Raw genomic sequence first — 20,905 nt, 5'->3', positions numbered from 1 at the left:
CCTCCGCGCCCTCGATGTCTCATAAGAAGATACGGCAATGCTCCGTAATGTTTCCAAGCTTGGTACACGCAGGCTTTCGATGATACTCGCGCCTATATATGTATTATGGATACATATACGTTTATCTCGATGTATAAAACGTATACAAGACTGTAGGAATCCTTTTTTCCTTGTCGAGATATTCAATCCTTCGGGTATATGGCCGTGTTGACAAAGAAAATATTTATACGCGGGTATATTATTTATTACGAGGTAGCTCGTTGAATTTTTATCGCGTTTAAGGGCGAGTACCTATGAGAGCTTCTCTTTATTCAGATGAGCTCATTTTGCATTCAGGTCTACTCGTTTCGTTCTAATTTCGATTCATTCTCGTCAGGTTTACTTTTCCTCCATATTTCTTATCGAGACTCAACAAATTTGTTTGTTTCGAATAACGTTTGAGGCTGGTCCCCATTTTCCTAATATTCATTATGCTTTTCGATCAGGACTAATATGTGGGCTAAAGAAATTATGGGAGTATGACAGCCGCCGCCGCCGCCCCGTCGCCAGTTACGGCGCTCAATGCTCGCGTACGGCGCGGCTCACCGCACGTTTCCTGTATGTCCTCGTGGTCGCATAACGTTTGAGCATTTCCCTCTGACAACGTATTGATTATGTATGAATGAGATCGTTAACGTGTTGATATTGACAGTTGCATGGGTGCTTGATCATCGTTTCGAACGTCAGAAAGTTCGACTTATCTGATTGGTGCGGCCTTTTCAAAACGTCCATTCGGACTGAGCTCTTATTAAAATCGTAGAAATGCAATATTTAATTAATCTCGATGGACGAAGCTTTATGGTGGGATTTAAGCTCAAGTGTAATAAGAGACCAAGAAAAGTCCGGAGATCAGGATCGTTTAGAGTTCAATTAGCTACCTCCCCATCCAGCAACAACCAACACGCGAGCCAAAATTATTGTCCTAGTCAGACTCTCTCGACTATAGCAAAATTTTCTGAAAATAAAATCATGTAGGTTGCCGACACGTCATATATCAGCGTGGTTGCATAACAACAAAAAAATGACGAAAGTTCATCCTCGTAACTCTGCACGAACAGTTGCAGCTTCTGTGTCAATAAATTATCTGCAGTTGAAGTACACTCCTGTGAAATATTAGTGGAGCTGCGATATCGAAAATTCTTCGAGTCATATTCATCTTTTCTTCCTACCTATATGAAGCTCATGATTATTCACGAGGTTCGTTTGTTCGCTTACATTATTCATGATAGTCTGCAGAATTAAGATTGACTAGGAGATCGTATACGATTACGATATGGAGTTGAGTTGAATAGTGAGAAAACGATTTCGTGATGGGACGCTAGTAATAAAGCCTTCAGCTTGATCCGTTTCCGTGGTTCGTTATTCCGCTGGAATTGAAGGGGAGCAATCACATGTTGCATTCCCAGTAAAAGATGAGACGACCTTAACTATATGGCTTGTAGGTCAGCTCGACTATAACGGCGAAAGTACGTGGGACAAAGGGATAGAAGAGGACGGGGAAAATGAACGGACAGACGTAGTCATATTCGAAATCAGTTTGTAACAGTTTCAAGAACATTGACACCAATTTTAGCCACCAAGTTCAGTCGCTGTTGCTAAAATATTGGACACTCCATTGGTGCACGTACCCGGAGCTACAAACCCGATGCATGTTGCAACAATCGGAGTAAAAAGGAGGAAAGAGAAGGGGCGAGAGTGGATTTAAACGCACGTCAAAACTCAGCCGCACCTTCATCAGTCATCCTCCACCTTCCATCCAATACTCTGCCTGGACGGGTACCGAAAGCAGACAGCTGATTTGCTAATAGCTCTCGTGCATCATGATCCGAGATTCGAATTCTCGTGGAACTCTGCAAATCTGATGATCCAAATACAAGTGACAGTCAAAGGATCGTCACGATATGTGACGGGCCAGATTTCCTTGTAATGTCACCATCGATGTGTCACCGATCTCTCTTCCTATAGCGAAACCAATTAGTACTAATGACGATAATCACCGAGCGATCCGAAATAATATCTTTAATGGAGGTAGACGTTCACGATCATCACGGATGTCCGTTCAGTTGAGCCAGGTCCCGGATCACGGTCCACATTGAAGAAAAAAAAAGAAGATCGTATGTGCTACGAATTGAGGCTTCGAGCTGAGTGATGATCTTGAAAAATAGGGGCTTCGCACAACCCATCAAACCAGGTCATACTCGGACGAACGCTCGATACTAGATTGGACCTCTTTTCGAAAATTTTGCAATCTAACTGCACCCTGTATTTTCACTGGCGCTCTTATATCTCGCTGAACACGTAAATACATTTCTCTGGAAAGCGAGGATCCAACTTGACGAATTGCTTTTTTTTCACGCTCAAGGCGAGTAGATAGAAGCGGTGAGAAGTGGAGCTTGCGGAGAGCTCTATATAGCATTAAGGGAGTTCAGGGCGCGAATTCGTACTGGGCGAACCGGTCAAGTAGCCGCAAAATCTTGCCTCGAGGCTAAAGCGAAGAGAACGCTTTAAGGAGGAGGAGAAAGAGATAGAGATTTTTACGTTTCTTTCTTTCCGGCACATGTCCAAGAGCCTCAGGCACAAAAGCCACTGCCCATGACGATGTGTGTCTCTATTCCAGCTTTTCTCCTTCGCCTCCTTGCTTCTTTTATTTCAACTCCAATGCCCGAGATGTTGGATGCTCGCGTTTTCCGGAAAAAAATGCTCGTTTCTTGCCCGAAGAAATGTTCTCGGAACACGATGGAAGACGTCGTTTTCAACCAAGTGCCCTACACTCGTTTACCAGTGCTGCTACTCACCTTGAATTAAACGTCTGTCATTCCCACCCCAACAAGAGATAGTAAAGATCCTTCGCCCGTGAATAGTCGCCCCTTCGCAGACACCTTTCAAACCCTCTATTTTAACTTGCTCCCGGATACACACTGTCCCAAAATCCCCCCCCCCCCCCCCCCCCATAATCGCACTCTCTTTATAGGTAGTAACTCGTCAAGAAAAAACGTGTTCCATCAAAACCTGAGCACTCGGCTCTCCGCAATTAATTGTCACTAAAAAAAAGAGGAAAAAACACATTGGACGACAACCCGCCTGTCTGGACAAGCTCATAGTTTGGTGAATCCATTTCCCAATAATTAATTGTCCCGTGCGTCAAAGACACTCCCTGCAATGCAGCAGACACTTCATCACTGTCAATGCTGTACAAACGACTGTAAAAATCATTCCGCCAACATTCTGCGCAGCTTACTTCCATTACGGCACGTGGAATTAAACTGAAAAATGTCTGAGCACAATTTAGCCCATGCTAATGCAAGTATAACGCCCAGTCAATTTATGGAAACGTAATTATTTTCCGTTTGTTTCAGGTGAACACCCGGCGGCAATGCAGCACGGAAACTCGAGCAAGAGTGGGGCAGCAACGCGCACCCTTGCCCTTTTGCTTCTGCTTATACATGCTGGATCATTCGCGAGGTGACTGATCGACGACAGGCAGTAATAACGTTGCCAGGCTTGCGGCCTCTGTCGTCATTTGGATAAACAGTGATTGCGCGTTATATTTGAGTCCTCTCGCATTCCTAGCCGTTTCCTATCCCACTATCTCATCTCCTTCACCGTAGTGGCGCTTTTCCTTACTCACCTTGGTCCCCCGGGACGTCTTGACTCAAAACTCCATCGAAGTTTGTCCATGCGTGTACACAAATACCGAGCTGCGATACGGAACAGCTGGATCGATGCAACAACCGAGCTCATTCTCAGCTCGATGTTCAAACTCCTCGGGGTGTTTTAACAGTGTAAATAACTGATTTGGCCAATCAGCAGTAACTTCGATCGACACAAACGTTGGAATGAAAAAATATTGAAAACCGGACCGTCCAGTGTTTTCATTGAGTGAACTTTTAAATTCCACAAAGGCCTCCTTTCTTAACAGGACGATTGAGGTCAACCGGATAGCATTAACGGACGACTCAACAGCCGTTACTGCTTTCAGTCCATCGAGGCATCCTGTGAGATCTGAAGTATCCCCACAAGGGTTTTTAGAGCCTACGAGTCGTCCAACTGACCGAACTCTACAGATCTCATTGCAAAGCAAAGTCGTAACGACTTTGCTAAATCTCGCCCGAAGTACGAGAAACATTCGTAAATTCCTCAACAAAAGGAAGAATGAAACTTCAGGAAATGCTACTCCAACGGGGAGACTCAGACTCCACTGTAATTAATTCGAGAGTGCGCTTTGTTCAGAACTCGAAGGAACTGTTACACGTCGTTTATCCTTCCAACAAAGTGCTTCGAATCGGAACAGGCGTAGTGACTAATAATAAAACTGTGATTGACGTGTGCAACAAATTGTTTATTTTGTTTATTTCTTCAGTTTTTATTTTACAATGGATCCGTGATGTACCTTCGATGTAGAGTGAATAACAAACGAGCTAGGGTAGACCTGTTGGAAACACAAAGCTTTTGAGGTTAGTGAGAACCGGGCGCGGATAAATTTTCGTTTTAGAAATAAAGTAGAAAATGTAAAAGTATACTTGTAAATATTTTTTTATACTCTTTTTCATTTGATTTACATATTTTCCATGAATTACAACGTTCTTCGTATCCTCATTTTATAACGAGATCCTGTACAGGACATAAACAATATTACGTTTCGGATTTGGGCAAGTATTTCGAGTATATTCTATGATATGAAATTTTAATTGAGCGTTCAAGGTTGAGTAATAAAGAGGCGTTGAAAGATTATCAGTGAGAAAATAAAATATCGTCACACGAATCGATTTCCCATGGAACTGTCATCAGGATTACCTTAATTTCGTATGGTGCGATCGAATCGGCCCAGTACGGTCCGTGGATGTGTAGTTCGATCATGTGAATGTGAATTTACCAATTCTTACCTCAATCGACATCGGTTGACTATCTCTGTGAACTCTTCGTACGTGTTTACGATAATGACGATTAAGGTACTCGTGAGATTGTGCTCGCCGGGATACGCTAACGATACGTGTTTCATGTCAACGTGTAATTAAAAAATGATCGAATCATCATCGGTCCTTTTACTAATTTTCGATGTCTCGTGCGACCTGCGAATCGTACTCATGATTTCAGAACTCCAAAAATTCACTTAAATTCATTTATCTTTATCTCTCTCTTTCTTTCTCACCCTCCGCAGTTGGCCCTCGGGCACTCAAGTGGATACTGCACCATGTTTTTGGTTCATGGGGTGGTTGAATAATGACAAAAAAATAGTTTTTTACTTTTACAATATTGACAATTTTAGTGTGCAAGAATACGAGAGAGGGAGAACTATTTTCTAGGATTTTCGAGACTGTGGCCGGATGACTAAAAGTTTTTCTTCTTGAAACGATGATTTTTTGGAATGTCGAAAGAAAAAAAAAGAAAATCGAGAAACTTTGATGTACGTTAATGTTCATGACTAATTAAATTTTGAGCCCTGGTATCCTAGGGTCGCTAACGACTTTCTCTTGCTCTGCGTTAGGGGAACCTAAAAATTTCATGAACTCCTCGGCTCTCTCTTACTTTTGTCGTATCTTCCCAACGGAGTGAACATATAAAAAGGGATTTGTACCAAAAAGCCCGGGATATCTCTTGTGATTGGGGGATTTAAAAACTCTTAAGCTCCCAAATTCGATTAAAAAAAATTCTTGCATTTCTTACATATTTCACTTCTTTTTGTAGAGGAAATGACAATTCTCGAAGAAAAAAATAGTATCGAAATTCTATGGAAATGAAATCGTTGACTGTTCGAAGAAAGTATAACGAAGATTTAATCGAACGAGGAAACAAAATATCGGGCGAGGGAAAAAATTATAAAGTTTTTCAAATTGTCATGGCGCAGTATCGCGAACAAATTTATTTTTATGAAATAATGAGGGACAACCTTTTTTCACATATTCCACTCAAAAAACGTGGTAGAAAATATAGGAAGACAAGCAAACGTCTTCAGATATCAAGGGTATGATGAGCTTGTGAAGATCGACAAAGCGAAGAGAATAAAAAAAAAAAGGAAGTAGAAATGTAAGGACGAAAGAAGGGGAGAAAGCTTTCCAAGTCTTGCAGCACGAAAAACTCGTTTATTCGGCTGCCAGTGATGCGGCTCACTCGAGTTCCCATTTTCAAGCTTCCTTTCTCTCTATCCCTTTGGATTTCGCTATTCCCTGATTCTCTTTTTCATTTTTTTTTTATTTTATTTTATTTTATTTTATTTTATTTTTTCATACCTCAGGCATATCACGATAAAATACCATAGACGCGTAGCAGAGCAAAGGCTCTGCAATTTGGAAAAAAGGGGTACAGAAGAAGGAAAAAGGAGAATAAGACGGCAAGCTTAAGATATAATACCTCGTGACATGGATATTGCGGAAGTTTCATATTTCAAAAGCACTCTCATTTCTCTCTCTCCTGTGGTTTGTTGAAGGATTTTTTTTTTCGTCATCATTTTATCCCCTGGGTCGTTAAAAAATGAAAGCCTCGATTTTTTGCAACAATTTTTTCTTGTTTTTGCTTTTTTTTTATCATACAAAAAAAATTAACAAAGAATCGTGTGGAACGACCTTTACATGTTTTTCACTGCAGAGTTAGCCTTGCAATAAAATACGATTTGGCAGAGTTCCTTTCCTACAAAGATGTCTTCGAACAAAGTCATTTCCGAAGATTTCTTATCCGCCATAGTTCACCTCCCGGACAGTGGTCCAAAAATCTTTCTCCGAGCATTTCCCTGTGGAAGAGTGCAGACAAATAATCCAGTCACAGTTTCGCCTCCGTTATCGGAGTAATTTTTTGTTCCGTTCCCTAAGGATGATTACAGAATTTATTCGACCCTCGAATTTGTTGCTCGAAGAATTCTCAGCCCCGTTGAGCTCCCGAATATTCGTCGAGCAACGAAATTTGGGCTCTGAAAGTTGTCGCGAAATAAATTGTCAACATGCCATACGGTGTATTTGTCGACCTATATATCGACAAATTCAGCGATAACTGGTCGACGAAACGAATGGTACACTAATACTGAGTAACATGGGAGGGGCGGGGAGGAAGTTCATACGTGTGCGTGTTTCGCGACGTAATAATTTATCCACGTGATCGCCAACGTCCTGTGCGAACGACGCTTAATTGTGCCCCACCGAGAGACGTTAACAAACGACATTCGGTGCTGCAACCATCCAACCTCTCTCTTTCTCTCTCTCTCTCTCTTGCTCCCTCGCCCCCGTGCAACTCCGCGAAGGCACGAAAATTAATGGTTTCCGATGCTATGCGTGGTCCTCGCCATCGCTGTCCTCGACCCTCCTCTACGAATTTTCATGCGATTTTAACTCGTTCGGTGTTCCCAAAAATCATTAACAGCTTGTCAACCACCACGAATGTTCCATGGAAAATGCCGATTCATTTTTTTTCATTACCGACATACGATATATATGACTGATTCCATTAAAATTCAACATTACTTTCGTTCGATTACGGTTTTACGTCGTCGGGGACGATAAAATGAGTTAGCAATTTACATGAACTTGCGGGAAAAAGTTTACTTGAAATTTACAACTATCGCGAAACTGTGTTTTGCCTGCCGCATGATTGTAACGTCACGTTTTTCCACCCTTTCATTTCCAATAATTGCATATCGCAACAACAATGATTACTTTTCAGTTATACCTTATGTCAAACGGGAAAAAATTACATTTATTAGTCCTTGATCAATTGATAACTTTTGGTTGCTGATTAATCACGAAAATCAGGTTGATTATACTTCGCATAACAGTTTCTCGCGTCGTTGGCAAATATTCATTCAAATCGGGCAAGCAAATTTTGAGACTCGAATCGCAAAGGATCTCCAAATTTCTTTTCAGCCTTTATTATGTTCAAGCCTTTCAAGGGCGGGGCCCGCCTTCCGCAAGAATAGCCTGAATTTCATTTTCCACAAAAAAATACTCAAATAAATAAAATTTTGAAAAAAAAACCAAATATTTCAACTTTTATTATTCTTTCGTCTCATCGAGCTCATCAGTTAATGAAGTCGAGGTAATATTCCGAGAACCTAATGAAACCAGTCGAAAGTCGGCAGCTCACGTGATGATGATGATTACTGCTTGGACGAGCTCAGAAGAAAAAAGGAACTTACAGTGAACGAAAGTGAAATTCAAAGTGGAGAAACGATTATTGGAATATTGTAATAACTTTGGATGGGAATTATGTGATGTTAATTTCGGAGCGACCGGTGAGCGTTTAATCGCTGCATGAAATTGGACTCTTGTATCTGACAAAGTTCCTTCTTCTGGTGCTCGCAATTCAATTGGTTTTAATGCATTTTTTATCAAGGATACTCTTAAACAGTCAGAAATTATTTTACAGTTTATTTCAACAGAGCACTCTTATTCTTCAACTAAAAATAACACAAAATTTACATTTTCTGTTCGCTGTTGAACTGGTCTGAAAAAAAAGAAAAAATATTTTTCCACTCGACACAAATTATTCCCTTTCCGGCCAAGTGAAGGTGTAAAAGACCCGGAACTGTGAGCCTGCGATCGAGCGCGATATCGTACAAGCGCCAAAAATCTTTGCAATTTAATACGGTACACTTTTTAGAAATATTTGGCTCAAACCAATAGTATTAATTTCAGTATTTTTATTGAGTATCTCGAGAGATACGAAATCGAAATTTGCCCGAAAATTGTTACATGAATACTCAAAGGTATCGAGTGAGCGCAAAAGCAGCGTGACCAAAAGATTTTTTGCAAATTTATTACAAAAGGGTTACCCAAGTTTCTTCTCTCGTTGCATTCGCTCGTCCAATGTACTCCGCACAATATTTTTTATACTAGAAAATTGATGGTGGTTCCGTAAAGTAGCGCCGCGGGATCGAAAAGAAGAGATAATTCTCAGTTTTCTTTTTTCTACATTATAAAATCAATTATTTATCGCATAAATTGAACGAGGATGGTGAAAAGTTGACGAATTCTAGATGAAAATTGTTCAGTATATTTCTACATTACAATAAAATGGAAATTATTATCAAAACTCATTAATACCAAGTCTGGTTTTTTTTGTTTTGTCAATGCTTCAGGATTTATGAATTTCGAAGCGTCCCTCGCAGAGCCCCCAACCGAATACTGCCACAAGCCGTTGCATTATCAATCACAGATTTTCTCCTGCCGATTCGAGAACATCAATCTTCGTTTAATCTCCAAAAGTGATCGTATTTCTGTAAAAACTCCATGTCGCACTGGCTCGTTGGATAGTTTCGGAGCGAATTATCTTTCCATCTCGTACCGATATCAAATTTGAAATTACACAGAAAGAGCAAAGGAAATTAGGGCTATAACAGGAGTAACTAATATAACGACGTTTCGTTTTCCCGTGCCGAAAATCTCTCGCCATACGCAGTAGAATTTGATAAAAAGACATTGGAGGAAAGCACGTCACAGAGCCTGCTTGAATATTCATCAGTAATGAAGTGCGAGTGGAGAAGTAGGAATATTAAATTCGAGCACTCTGGGCTCGAGTTCCGCGGAGAGAGCGCACCGAATTTCCCATCGATATATGAAAGCGTTTATTTTTATGCAGACTTTCACGACTATCAAACTCGAATAATAAAAAGTAGCTAAACCATTAGAATCTGGGGATAAAGCCTCCGCTCATTTTTCGCTTACAAGCACAGCCAGCGGGAGAATAATCGTTTGATAAGTTCCAATCGCATACGCCGGTGGAGAGATATAAGCGTGGGAGAGTGCGCTAGAGCGATGGGGCGTGGTTTCCTGCATATTCCCAAGTTTATCAAACACCGGATTTGCCTAGCACGAAACTTTCGATGATCCAGCAACGGTACTCGAGAAATTCGTTTTTTTCAACTTATTCGCATTTTTTTACACATCATACATCTTAACATCCTCAATAGCTAAATACGTAAATGGATTTGAATTTCGAATTCATTACCATATTTAAGTTCGCTTCATTTTATTCATTGTTCACTGTTCAATTGAATATTGAATAATAAGCATGAACAAAAAATCGTTGTTTTTTCTTGTCCTGTCTATCTCTTCGCTTGTAAATGTTCATCGAAATTCCGTAACGTCATGGAATATGATGGCCGACCTCAGGAAAAATAATATACATAATTTCATATGGATGTACGGATCTATTTTCCTTTTTATCGATATCCATTGTACATGCCAATATGGTGGTATTGATATCCATTGAAAATTCAAATTGAGGTAGGGGGGCAGGAGATTGGAGAGTATGAATAATATCAACGCAGGGAGGAGACGTTATTTCTTCCATTGTCTCAATAAGAAATTCCTTTTCCTTTCGTGTACATACGTACGAATCTCTAGAGATTTTTTTCTAATCACAGTAATGGACTGCTCGCATTTCAACGTTACGCTGAATGACGTACACAGCGTGCACGCTTTCTTCGACGAGTGAAAGAGAAAAAAACATCTCTAAAAAGGAGAAAGAAAGAAAAGAAAAAAGCGAGAAAGACCGCGGGGACGTAGCGGAACACTCTGATAATTCGCGTCCCCGTGGTACCCTTTCTCCTCGATCGATACGATTGTGTATATAAATAATGATTGATTATACGTCGAGGGAAACGTCGAAGGGACCGAAAAATGTTTCATCGCAAGAGCCGTTAGACGTGGGAGAGAAAATGCTGCCTCATTTCTCTTTCCTCGTCATCTGTTGATACACTCATTTTTTTAATTAGCCTTTATCGAGTAAATTTAACGACGATTTTGTTCCATCGCTTTCCATCTCGATTGAAAAACTTTTGAGGTAATGTTAAAAAAGAAAGGAGAGAAGTATATTACAAAAATTAGAAGAAAAAGAACTTTGAATTACTCTCGTTCTCGGATGCATTCGTAAATGGTTAACTTTTCAGTTGCTTTAATTAGAGACTATTCACCGAGACGTTTCTCATTTCACTCTTTCTCTTTCGCGCTAAAGTTCCCGGAAAATCCAGAGAAATTTTCGCCTCCGAGGTAAAAAGAGAGAGAGAGAGAAATGAAAATATGTTCCTCGTAGCCGTTGGCTCGCTGAGGCGAACAGAATTGGTCATACTAAAATTATTCATTTTATTTAGGAAGTAAAATTGATAAAGAACGAAAGAAACCTCCCGACAAAAATAAAAATTCACAGGATTAGGTGAAACTCATATTTCGTGTTCATAGAGAAAAGAGTAAATATTAGGCCTCGTATAGCATGAAAATGATTTTAGTCATTACTTTAATTACCGATCACGCGATGGTCACTGGATTTACAAACTTGTTTTCAATTTTTTATTTCTCTAAGACCCGAATCTCGTGATAATTTTTCAACCCCTCACTGTTCAGTTGGTCAAAATGCCAGATTATATAATCGACCACGATTAGATGATTTTGGAAAAAAAAAACTATAAAATAACATTGAAATCACAGCAAAATTTTATCGTGAAATTTCGTGGTTATAAAAGTCGTCTGAAAATATGCTCCTCCGTAAAGTTATTCAAAGCGTCGATAATATTGACTGTATAATCAATAAAGTCAGTCGAATTTAGCGAACGTTGGCAGACGTTTTATTCCTTTTTTGTCCATAGGCTTGGACGAAGTGTAATTTTCGTAAGACACTCGATATTTGATCCTACAGTAATTACTTCTCTCATTATACTCTCGCAGACTGCGGACCAGACAAATGAAGTTATAAGGGACTCACCTCATGATTTATTTTTACTTTCTCCTCACTTTTGTTTCTCCAATATTTCAAGTTTATCACTGTTAAAACATTCTTTTAATTTTCCAGTTCACTATTTCACAATTTAAAACTTTTTCCTCAATTTTTGATATTTTTTTCATTCATTTTACCAGGTGTTTTAATTATCAAAATTGAAAAAAGGGAGAAAGAGAGAGAGAGAGAGAGAGAGAGAGAGAGAGAGAGAGAGAGAGAGAGAGAGAGAGAGAGAGAGAGAGAGAGAGAGAGAGATCGTCCTCATATTATGTAGATTGATCACGAAGACTGTGAGATTGTTTCTTGTTACATTGATTCAAAGCCGGGAGATTTAATGCAAGAAGAAAACCGTATAAATCATAAGAATAAAAAAAACAAATATTAATAACAGTGATATTGAATGTTGAGTGCGTGAGCGAGTGGAATGATTCAAAGAAAGAGAAATTCGTTCGATGCGCATGTTTCTCCAACCTCGAGATGCGTGCATTGTAAATAAATTTCATCATAACCGGAAGCAAATTTCGATCGTAGACCGATCGAGAGTGAGATATTTCCTTATCTGCTGCTCCCACACCGAGAAATCACGGATTGTGTATAAAGTAGAACTGAACCGAATCGCAGGTGTTGAGAATATTAAAAGCCGCAAAATAAAAAGAATGAAAGAAGCTGTCCGACGACACACAAACGGACAAGAAATAAAAATGATATTAATCATAATCACAATAATACTAATTATAAATAAACGAGGAAAAAAACACGTTATAACCAAAGAAAAAAAAACACTCGACCGCCACTGTACACTCTCGGGATAAGTAAAATTATCAAACTTATCGTCTTCACCATTGAATTTCTATCTTTTATGCATATTTTCCGAGAAAATATTGAAGAAATTTCCCTTGAAAAATAACAATCGAACAAATGTGTAAAAATTTTTTTTATATCGCGAGAAATATTGAGAGCACCAAAAACACAACCTTCGAATGAAAAGTTTGTTAAACCCCCCTACCATTGTATTCGCGACACATCTGTACATTCCGAAGACAACAATTTTTCGTTTGTGTGTAATGCGCACCTGTAATATACGAGTACATGTATCATACAAATAAACGTACTTATTTATAAGTAAATATGGTCAAATCCACTACTTTTCGATAGCAGCCTGCGTGCTTGGGCCAGCGATTTTCTCCGAGGAGCAAAATTATGACGGAAGACGATCCTCCAAATTTGAAATCAAAGTGAAGAATCTGGAGGGTCCAGAAATTTTTGAATTTTTCAACCATTCATTTTTCACGCGAGTTCAATGAAACTCAATGACTCCGAGGGACATTTTTCCTTCTCAGTATTGTATTTTCGATACAAAAATGGCTTTTTTCTCGAAAATATTCGACTTGAAAAAGAAGTGGAGCTTAATTCAATTTTTGGGTTTCATAAAAAGCTTGTGTAAAAAAAATTGTGAAAATTGATGAAAATTGACCGTTCAAAATTTCTCTGACTATCGGATCATGTTATGTTTGGTTTGAATTTAGGAGGATCGTCGTTTTTAATAACCTACTTTGTTGGAACAAAAATCAGCAACCAAATTGCCGACGCGAGCCCGCAGGCTGCGGTCGAAAAGCAGTCGAAGTGGCCGTGTACATGTACAGAATTTTCGGAGAATTGAGTTCTAAACTGGGACGGTAAATAGTTCAGAATATTCTGGAAGGTCTTCGACATTTTTCGTTTTCCGACACACCGTTGCCGAGTTGCCATTCATTGAGTAAGCTTTAATGAAGAAATTCCATTTTATTGGCTGCTGTCAATGAATAAATAGCTGATATTTCTGAACGGTTCAAACGCAAAAGCAGTTTGAAACTCTTTACTGAGATATTGTTATCTCAGCTCGATTAATCCGGTATTCTGTACATGTACATGACAAAAATTGAATTAATATTAATGAATGACTGGTAGCAGTTAAGTATCCGATTAATATACGAAGATCAATTGTTAGCGAGCGATAAAATAAACAAATAATTAGAAGGAATGCAGAAAAAAACGTCTACACACAATCAACACCGAACACTCACACACACACACACACACGCACACACACACACACACCCACAAACATACACACAAACACGAAAGCATTATTCAAGAACGTTGAATCATGAAATACTATTATTAATGTATATAATGACGTACTGATTATCGAGAATTATGTTGAACCCAATTGTACCAGAATTCGTAAGGCAAGTAAAAAAATATTAATTATTTGTGGGAAATTTTCGTATACCATTGAATCGTGAAAAAAAAACCTGGCTCATTTATTTTTCCACGTACTTAAGTACGATCGAGAATAGGCGAGCGAGAAATATTTTCATTAAGGATATACGAGAGGTAAGTACGTACATGCCCAAAGTTCATAAAAGCTTTTCTACTTACATATATACATATAATATGTATATGCGCTGAACTATCAAGTACTTTAGTTCTAGCAACTCTGCCAACTACAACGGATTACCAGACTATTTCGTTTTACTTAAGGAGTAAATTCCACTAAAACTATAAGGGATGGAGAAAGATAGAGAGAAAGAAGAAAATATCCGGATTTGGCAATGAGAAAACCTTTCTGTAAGGACTAATTTAGCGAATGCCCCTTAATATGTACTTTCAAGCACTAAATGTGTCCTCCATTTCTGTCTCTCTTGATCTTTTTTTTCCTATGTGCCAATGCGAAGGCTACTCAGTAGTCTGCAAAAAAAATAATTCTTATTAACGTATTAAGGAGGGAGGGGTGGTCTCTTTTAGAAAGTCAAAAAAATCGATTGTTTCGGAAGTGTTTTTAAGATAGACAAAAATAACTCAGCATAGCGAACTTTTCGGTATAGTTTCAACGATATTTCCGGAGTATAGAAAGATATTTTCAATGGGAGAAATACTAATTTGTACATGGTTTATGCTCAGAGTCTGATTGTCGAAATTTCTCAACTGTGTACGAGGTGGAGGTCGTAATTATTGTCTGCGACGAAAATTCCACATTTTTTCCTTTCTCTTATATTTTCCATCCACATGGAACTTATGAAAACCCAAAAAAATTGCGAAATTCTATATTTTTAGCGATATAAAAAAAAACGCTTCTAAAAAAGGAGAATAACACTTCAACGTGCTATAAATATAAAATTTTCACAATTTTTTCGAGTTTTCATAGTTTCATATGGAAAAAAAATATCTGAGAACGGAAAAGAAATGTGGATTTTTGTTACAGACAATAATAACGATCTTCACATTGTACGCAGCTGAAAAACTTCGACAATAAAACTTCGCGGATAAAGCATGTACAAATTAGTATTTCTCACATTAAAAAAATGTTTTTGTACTTTTTAAATATCCTTGAAACTATACCAAAAAGTTCGCTATGATGGATTATTTCCGTTTATCCTAAAGACATTCCCGAAAACAATGAATTTTTTTGACTTTCTAAAGCAGGACCTCCCCTTAATTCTGGTGCAAATAAAATACAACAGCAGATTACGCATGCAGCACCGATACGGCGATGGGTGCGCGATCAATGTGCGGCTTCAGCCATTACCGGAGTGAAGTAGCCTTCGGCGAAACACTTTTTCTCAGTTTCTCATGATGCAAACCGACTGAAACTCACTAACGATGTAGTTTCCAGCATCGACCGGTATTCCCACGATTTTTGTGGCCCTCGAGCCAATGCTCTTTAGTAGATAGTACATTGGCAAGCAGTGACTACGGGGAATAATGGTGACAAGTCCCATAGGAATGTGACACATTGTTGAAGTGGGAGAACGTGAAGTTGGAGCGATGCTATAAGTCCGCAGAAACCCAATACGATTCTAGACAAATCTAGAAACATCAATACATTACTATTGGATAGAAAATGTATATTTTCAATTGGCAGCAAATCATCCTCAATTCGTTTCGGAACGAATTTCGTCTGCTCCTGTTTGCTTTCACAGTGGTCGATTTTACTTGAAACAAGGAAAAAATAAACCAAATTTTCTACCGCGAAGTGAGCACAAAAAACTCCCCTACAAGTACATCAACAGTAAATTTATATTTCTTTGTAATATCTGTTCTCCAATTCAGATAAATATTTCGAATTCGGTAAAATATTTGGGCCGCTATCACGACGTTATTGCGGACAAAAAAAATCGTTTATTCAGAGATGAATCTTGGATACTCCGAGACCCTTTACTGGTGACGATCTGAAGGAGGCAACCATCAAGCTCGGCTAAATCCGCCCCGAAACGAGTAGTAATAATACCCATACACGTGCACAAATGCCGAGGGGAGTATTTCGGGTGTATACCGTCGCCATGAACCGTAAACTAACGACGGTAGTAAGTGCTTAAAGTTTGTTTATTTTTTCTATTCTTTTTTTGTTTACTTTTTTTATCTCTTCTAGTGTATCACGATCGTAAATCCACTTTGCTGGCTGTACAGCTACGTATATTCAACTTCCAAACGACGAGAAAGAGGGCAGCACCGAAAGCGAGCACTCGCATAATTTTAACGGTACATCCAGTGGCCGAGATTAAAGTCCTTACTACTCGCTCTACCATCCAAAAGCACAGAGTATATGCTTCGATGTACATTAGAGCTGTGCTTGGACTCCATCCTCGATGCCCACAGCCTACCAACGCCTCAAGCCTCAATGGCTTAGCCTGTCGATCCTAGATCCACTCTCCACCTCTATAAACCTCCTTAAATCTTGGCACGATCCGCTTTTCTATATAATTAAGTTATTCCTCGGAAGATGAATTTATCGATCATTTTTTCATCCTACATTCGTTATCATACATCTACGTTTATGTTCGAAAATTCCTTTTGTGGAGGAATGAAAAAAGTGGGATTTTAAGGAATTCACGGAAAAGCGGATTTCCCGGTGGATCCGGTGCTGTATTTTCTAGAAAAATATTTCCATTCTTCAACAAATAAACCCAATCGAAATCTAATGAAATACGTTGTTCACCGGAAACCCTCCCAACGAGATATCCGGGAACTTTTTTTTCAGGAATTTCCAAGAATATCGAATATACCAACGAACTCAACGTTATTTAACAAGAGAATTTCAACATCGTTTTGAAACACGCAAAAAGTGGCGTATGCGAGAATGAAACTGAAAAAATGGTAAAAAAGAATTTCGGGGTTAACAGCCACGTGCATAAACGCAAAGAAAAATAGCTGTTTATTAGGTAGTTGAGAAAACACCGTGGAGAAATTTTCAGCAGTCATTGAAATCTTGGTTTGAGAAAACAGTGAAGAAGAGAAGGGTGACAACAGACGGTTGTAAATTTATTCTCCTAAAGTCAAAGTGAAATGTCAAGCGGAAGTTTCAACTCGCCTTAGAGCCATTTACAAGGACACTTACGGCACGGGAACTTTCGTCATGATCATTCATTCTACACCCTTTTTCCATTACACTTGTAGAGATACAGAAAGGCGTGTGGACGTATCTCTATTTCATTGTGAATGAATATTCAGCGTCGTTTCTCATTTTAGGATTTTCGTGTGAATGTTATACGATGTCCTGTGTGAAGAGAGAGCCGAGAAAAGCTTCGGTTCCCTCTCTCTCTCTCTCTCTCATCCGCCTCCTTTTTCTGACGATTCCTTCCGAACTCGAGTATAATCGTAAAACAGTGTGCCCCGTACCAAGTAAAACACGTCTGCAACCTTTTGCTGGTGGAAATAAAAATTTTGTTGCTCCAAGAAAAGCGGTTGGATTTATGGATCGCCTGGCGACTCCGTCTCCCCCCCATAACGTTAGTGAAAAAAAGAAAGCTTCCCCTCCGTACAGTCTGCTTAAAAAGCCGGGATCAGCTTGTGGAGCATTGTTTGTCAATGCGATTATGAAGTATCAAGAAATCCAGCATCTTTTTTGCGACCCATCGCGTTGATGCAATGCGAATCAATCGACGAAGATGCACTGATGAGAACGAGCGTGAAACGCTCCTCTGGCTTTCAAGCTAAAACTCTGGGCGACACACTATCCCCAATTCGAATACGTCACCAACAACATATCGAAATCAACGAAGCCCGAGGACTTTTCGCTTCAGAGTTGTCCGATTCAACCAGCCCTGAAACTTATTTGAGGGGATGTTTTGAAACTGTGTATAGAGTTGTTCAACCTTCAACGTCCATTCTGTAAAAATGGAATTGGACACGAAACGGGAGGCGTTGTACTGCGAGGGATGAAAAAAAAAAAAAAAAGAAAAAAGAACACGAAGCATGGAGATGTTTCTAACCATCCCTGGAATTTCGTGACCCCGCACAAACGGGAGACATTGAAAGAGGGTGCTTACAGCTCACTCTGCCGAATAACCCGGATATTGAAAATATTGTTTAGCTCCGCGATGTTCATTCGAATAGCGGAGTATTTATTGAAAAAATCCGAGTACGTATTATTTTTATTAAACTCTTCCCGAGCGTATAAAGAGCCATGAATTTGGATGAATATGCGCAAATAGCTTGACTCGAATAATAATCGTTTGAAATTTCAATTGTTTTGGATCATACGACCAGCACACAGGTGCTCTAGCGTTTGACCATTTTAAGTCTTTAATTCACGTTTGCCTTAACGGAAATACGATCCAAAGGTCGCCGAATTATTACGTTATTTTCATCCGAGTGCATATCCAAACGAGCATATTCGAAGTCACTCAAACGATGAACTTCGTCCCCCGTACAGGACAAACACTTTCGTGGGCCAAAGCACCTAGAAGAGCTTGGTTCCAAGCGAAACATGTTTCGCTAGAGAGAACAATGTTGGAGCTCGTGTACATATGGCGAGAGTATAGTATAAAATATAGTATATCTATAACGGGTTCGCAGACTCGAAGCGAGCGTGGTAATTTTCTGCTGCCAGGTTTCGTGAGCGCGCATGGTTATATATGTGTATGTTTGTTGGATAGTGAAACTGTGTTTTGAGCGCCCAGCCATTCCGCGTCGTTCTGCTCACGGCCCCTGAACGTTTGTGCCTCCCTTTTATCGGTCGTTTCTTTAATTCGTTTGAAATTTATGTTAGCGTCATGGCCGCCTGACTCTCCGAGGCAAATGACTTCTGTACTTTTTCTTTGTCGCTCATTTACGTGTTGAGTTTAAATTTTCCCACTGCCCTTAATCGTGGCATCCACACAAGGCCGGACTGGCGTCGAATTACGTTGCACTACTTCTGTCTCAGACACCCTTAAATCTTCTTTAATGGGGGATGAAATGGTATTTTGTTCAAATGTCATGTATCATTTAGGAATTAAGCTGGTTCAGGCTTTCAGACCGGTCGAAAGCGATATCTCCTCGCGTGGAAGGATTCCTCATCCGTGTTTTTCGTATGCTTAAATTCGTGCTACATTATTTAAAATGATAAAAATACTTATGCAAAGCTCTGCTTATTGAAATAATGAAATCTGCTAATCCTGTGGAACTTTTTTACTAGTTTTTTTTTCACGTTTTTTCTCCAACTCCCTGTTCTCTTGAATGGGCTCGAAAAAAAAAAATCGGGTGTTAATCATTGCGGCATGATAATCTCCATATACTACGATGTTTAAGGAAGTTGAGGCATTAGAATGAAAATGATGTTATCGCTTTTAAACCGATTGCATCTTATAAAGTGAAGTGTAAAAAAAAATCAGTTAAATTTTCAGACAGTTTAGGAGCGTCGTTGTTGAGAAAAATCAATAACAATTTGGGCCAAATAACACGTAATCTTATGGAAGTCAAGACACATTCAGTGATATCTTCGTTAAAAATGATGCTAAAAATATGAAATTTTTTGGGCAACATGAGCAAGGCTTGTTGAATAATGTCAATTTCTTTCAGATTTATTACGAGATTTGCTGAGATTATATTAATAATAATCTATTTCCCGTGCAGTTTTATGAGGCTAGGATCGTCATCGTTCGTGTTTTCGACTAAGCTGTCACCAGTTTTTCGTCTTTTTTCCCCAACTTTTCTTTAAAGTGTATGCAACATTGCCAAACTGTAAACTGGCCTAACTCTTGAAAGGTGCAGGTCATAGCTTTTGGGTAAAAAAAATGACTGTACAGCCTCAACTTCCTTAAAGCGTACCACTGCAGCTACCGGGAACGTACGATAAGCAATGCGTTTCATCAAAGAACCAAAACTGCTACGAAGGTAGTTACAATTATTCGCTCGCATTAGCATGTAAAGCCCTCTTAGAGAGTGTAGAATACATGTGAATGTGTTTGAGAGACCCTCGTTTTCCCTCGAATTAATTCAATTAAAATATTCATTGAACCATGGAAGTTAACCCGTGGCAGGATTACGTATGTAATCATGATTGTTAGGGTTTGAGCCGCGGTGCAGACGAAGAACGATGAGTTCAGTAGCGGGCTCTGTCTTCAAAATGGGTTTGATATTTGTTTGGAAAATCCACTAGTCTCGACTACTGATCCCAAATTAATGGTACTGCCTGGAGTCAGAATGTTACATTATCAAGAACTGTTCTCAATTTCTCTTACCAGATTTATTTTCGTCTCGAACGAAAGTTCATTTTACCATTCCTGTTTTCTGCTCATTAGAGAGCATGCCAGCCAGTTCACGAATTTTCGATCACATTTTGCCATGAAATATTTAATTCCCTATGAGTATGATTGAAACGATTTTGTGCTACAACCAATTGTTTTTCGATTTGAACCCGAGAAAAAGGATAAGAGTGAATAATTGCGGTGGGCCGTTCGGTTCCCATCCTACACAACCTCGCTCATATTAACATGGTAAAATAACCAACGAACAAAACAACCATGAAAAAAAACCGACGAACAGTACAACCCATCAACAGAATAATCGTGATGAATTTAACCGATATTCAAAATAACTCTAAGATGCCAAAACAAATAATCAAACAAACAACGATACACACACGAACCTACCAATAGGAAGGAAAAAAAATTGCAGGGTCGGTGTTCTCGAAACATCTCGAGATGTTAAACATGTTAAAAGCAATAAACAATAAATTTATAATCAAGCATTTCGAATCCAATAATGAAAATCCCTCATAGGGTTTCATATTAAATGAATGAATATTTCAATTATTTTCTATATTCCAGTAATTAAAAACGTAATTAAAAAGTTCATTTTGAATAACGATTATTATTCTCGTGGTTATTTTGTTCATGGGTTATATCGTTCACCGGTTTTTTTGTTCCTC

At 39.0% G+C, this 20,905-nt stretch overlaps 1 protein-coding gene across 2 annotated transcripts in view; it reads left to right on the top strand.

Moving 5' to 3' along the window:
• LOC122412129 (limbic system-associated membrane protein-like) overlaps window positions 1-4,770 on the top strand; it is a 141,744-nt gene extending 136,974 nt beyond the window's left edge. For both annotated transcript variants that reach the window (XM_043421452.1, XM_043421451.1), the window contains exon 7: window positions 3,396-4,770. In XM_043421452.1, the coding sequence (XP_043277387.1) occupies window positions 3,396-3,505 (110 nt within the window). In that variant the 3' untranslated portion in view covers window positions 3,506-4,770. The remainder of the gene's footprint in view (window positions 1-3,395) is intronic.
• The last annotated feature ends 16,135 nt before the right edge of the window (window positions 4,771-20,905 follow it).

Source organism: Venturia canescens, chromosome 6 (genome assembly GCF_019457755.1).
Source record: "Venturia canescens isolate UGA chromosome 6, ASM1945775v1, whole genome shotgun sequence".
In the NCBI taxonomy this organism is placed as follows: domain Eukaryota; kingdom Metazoa; phylum Arthropoda; class Insecta; order Hymenoptera; family Ichneumonidae; genus Venturia; species Venturia canescens.
Note: the sequence above shows the minus strand (reverse complement) of the source record. Positions and strands in the feature narration are given on the sequence as shown.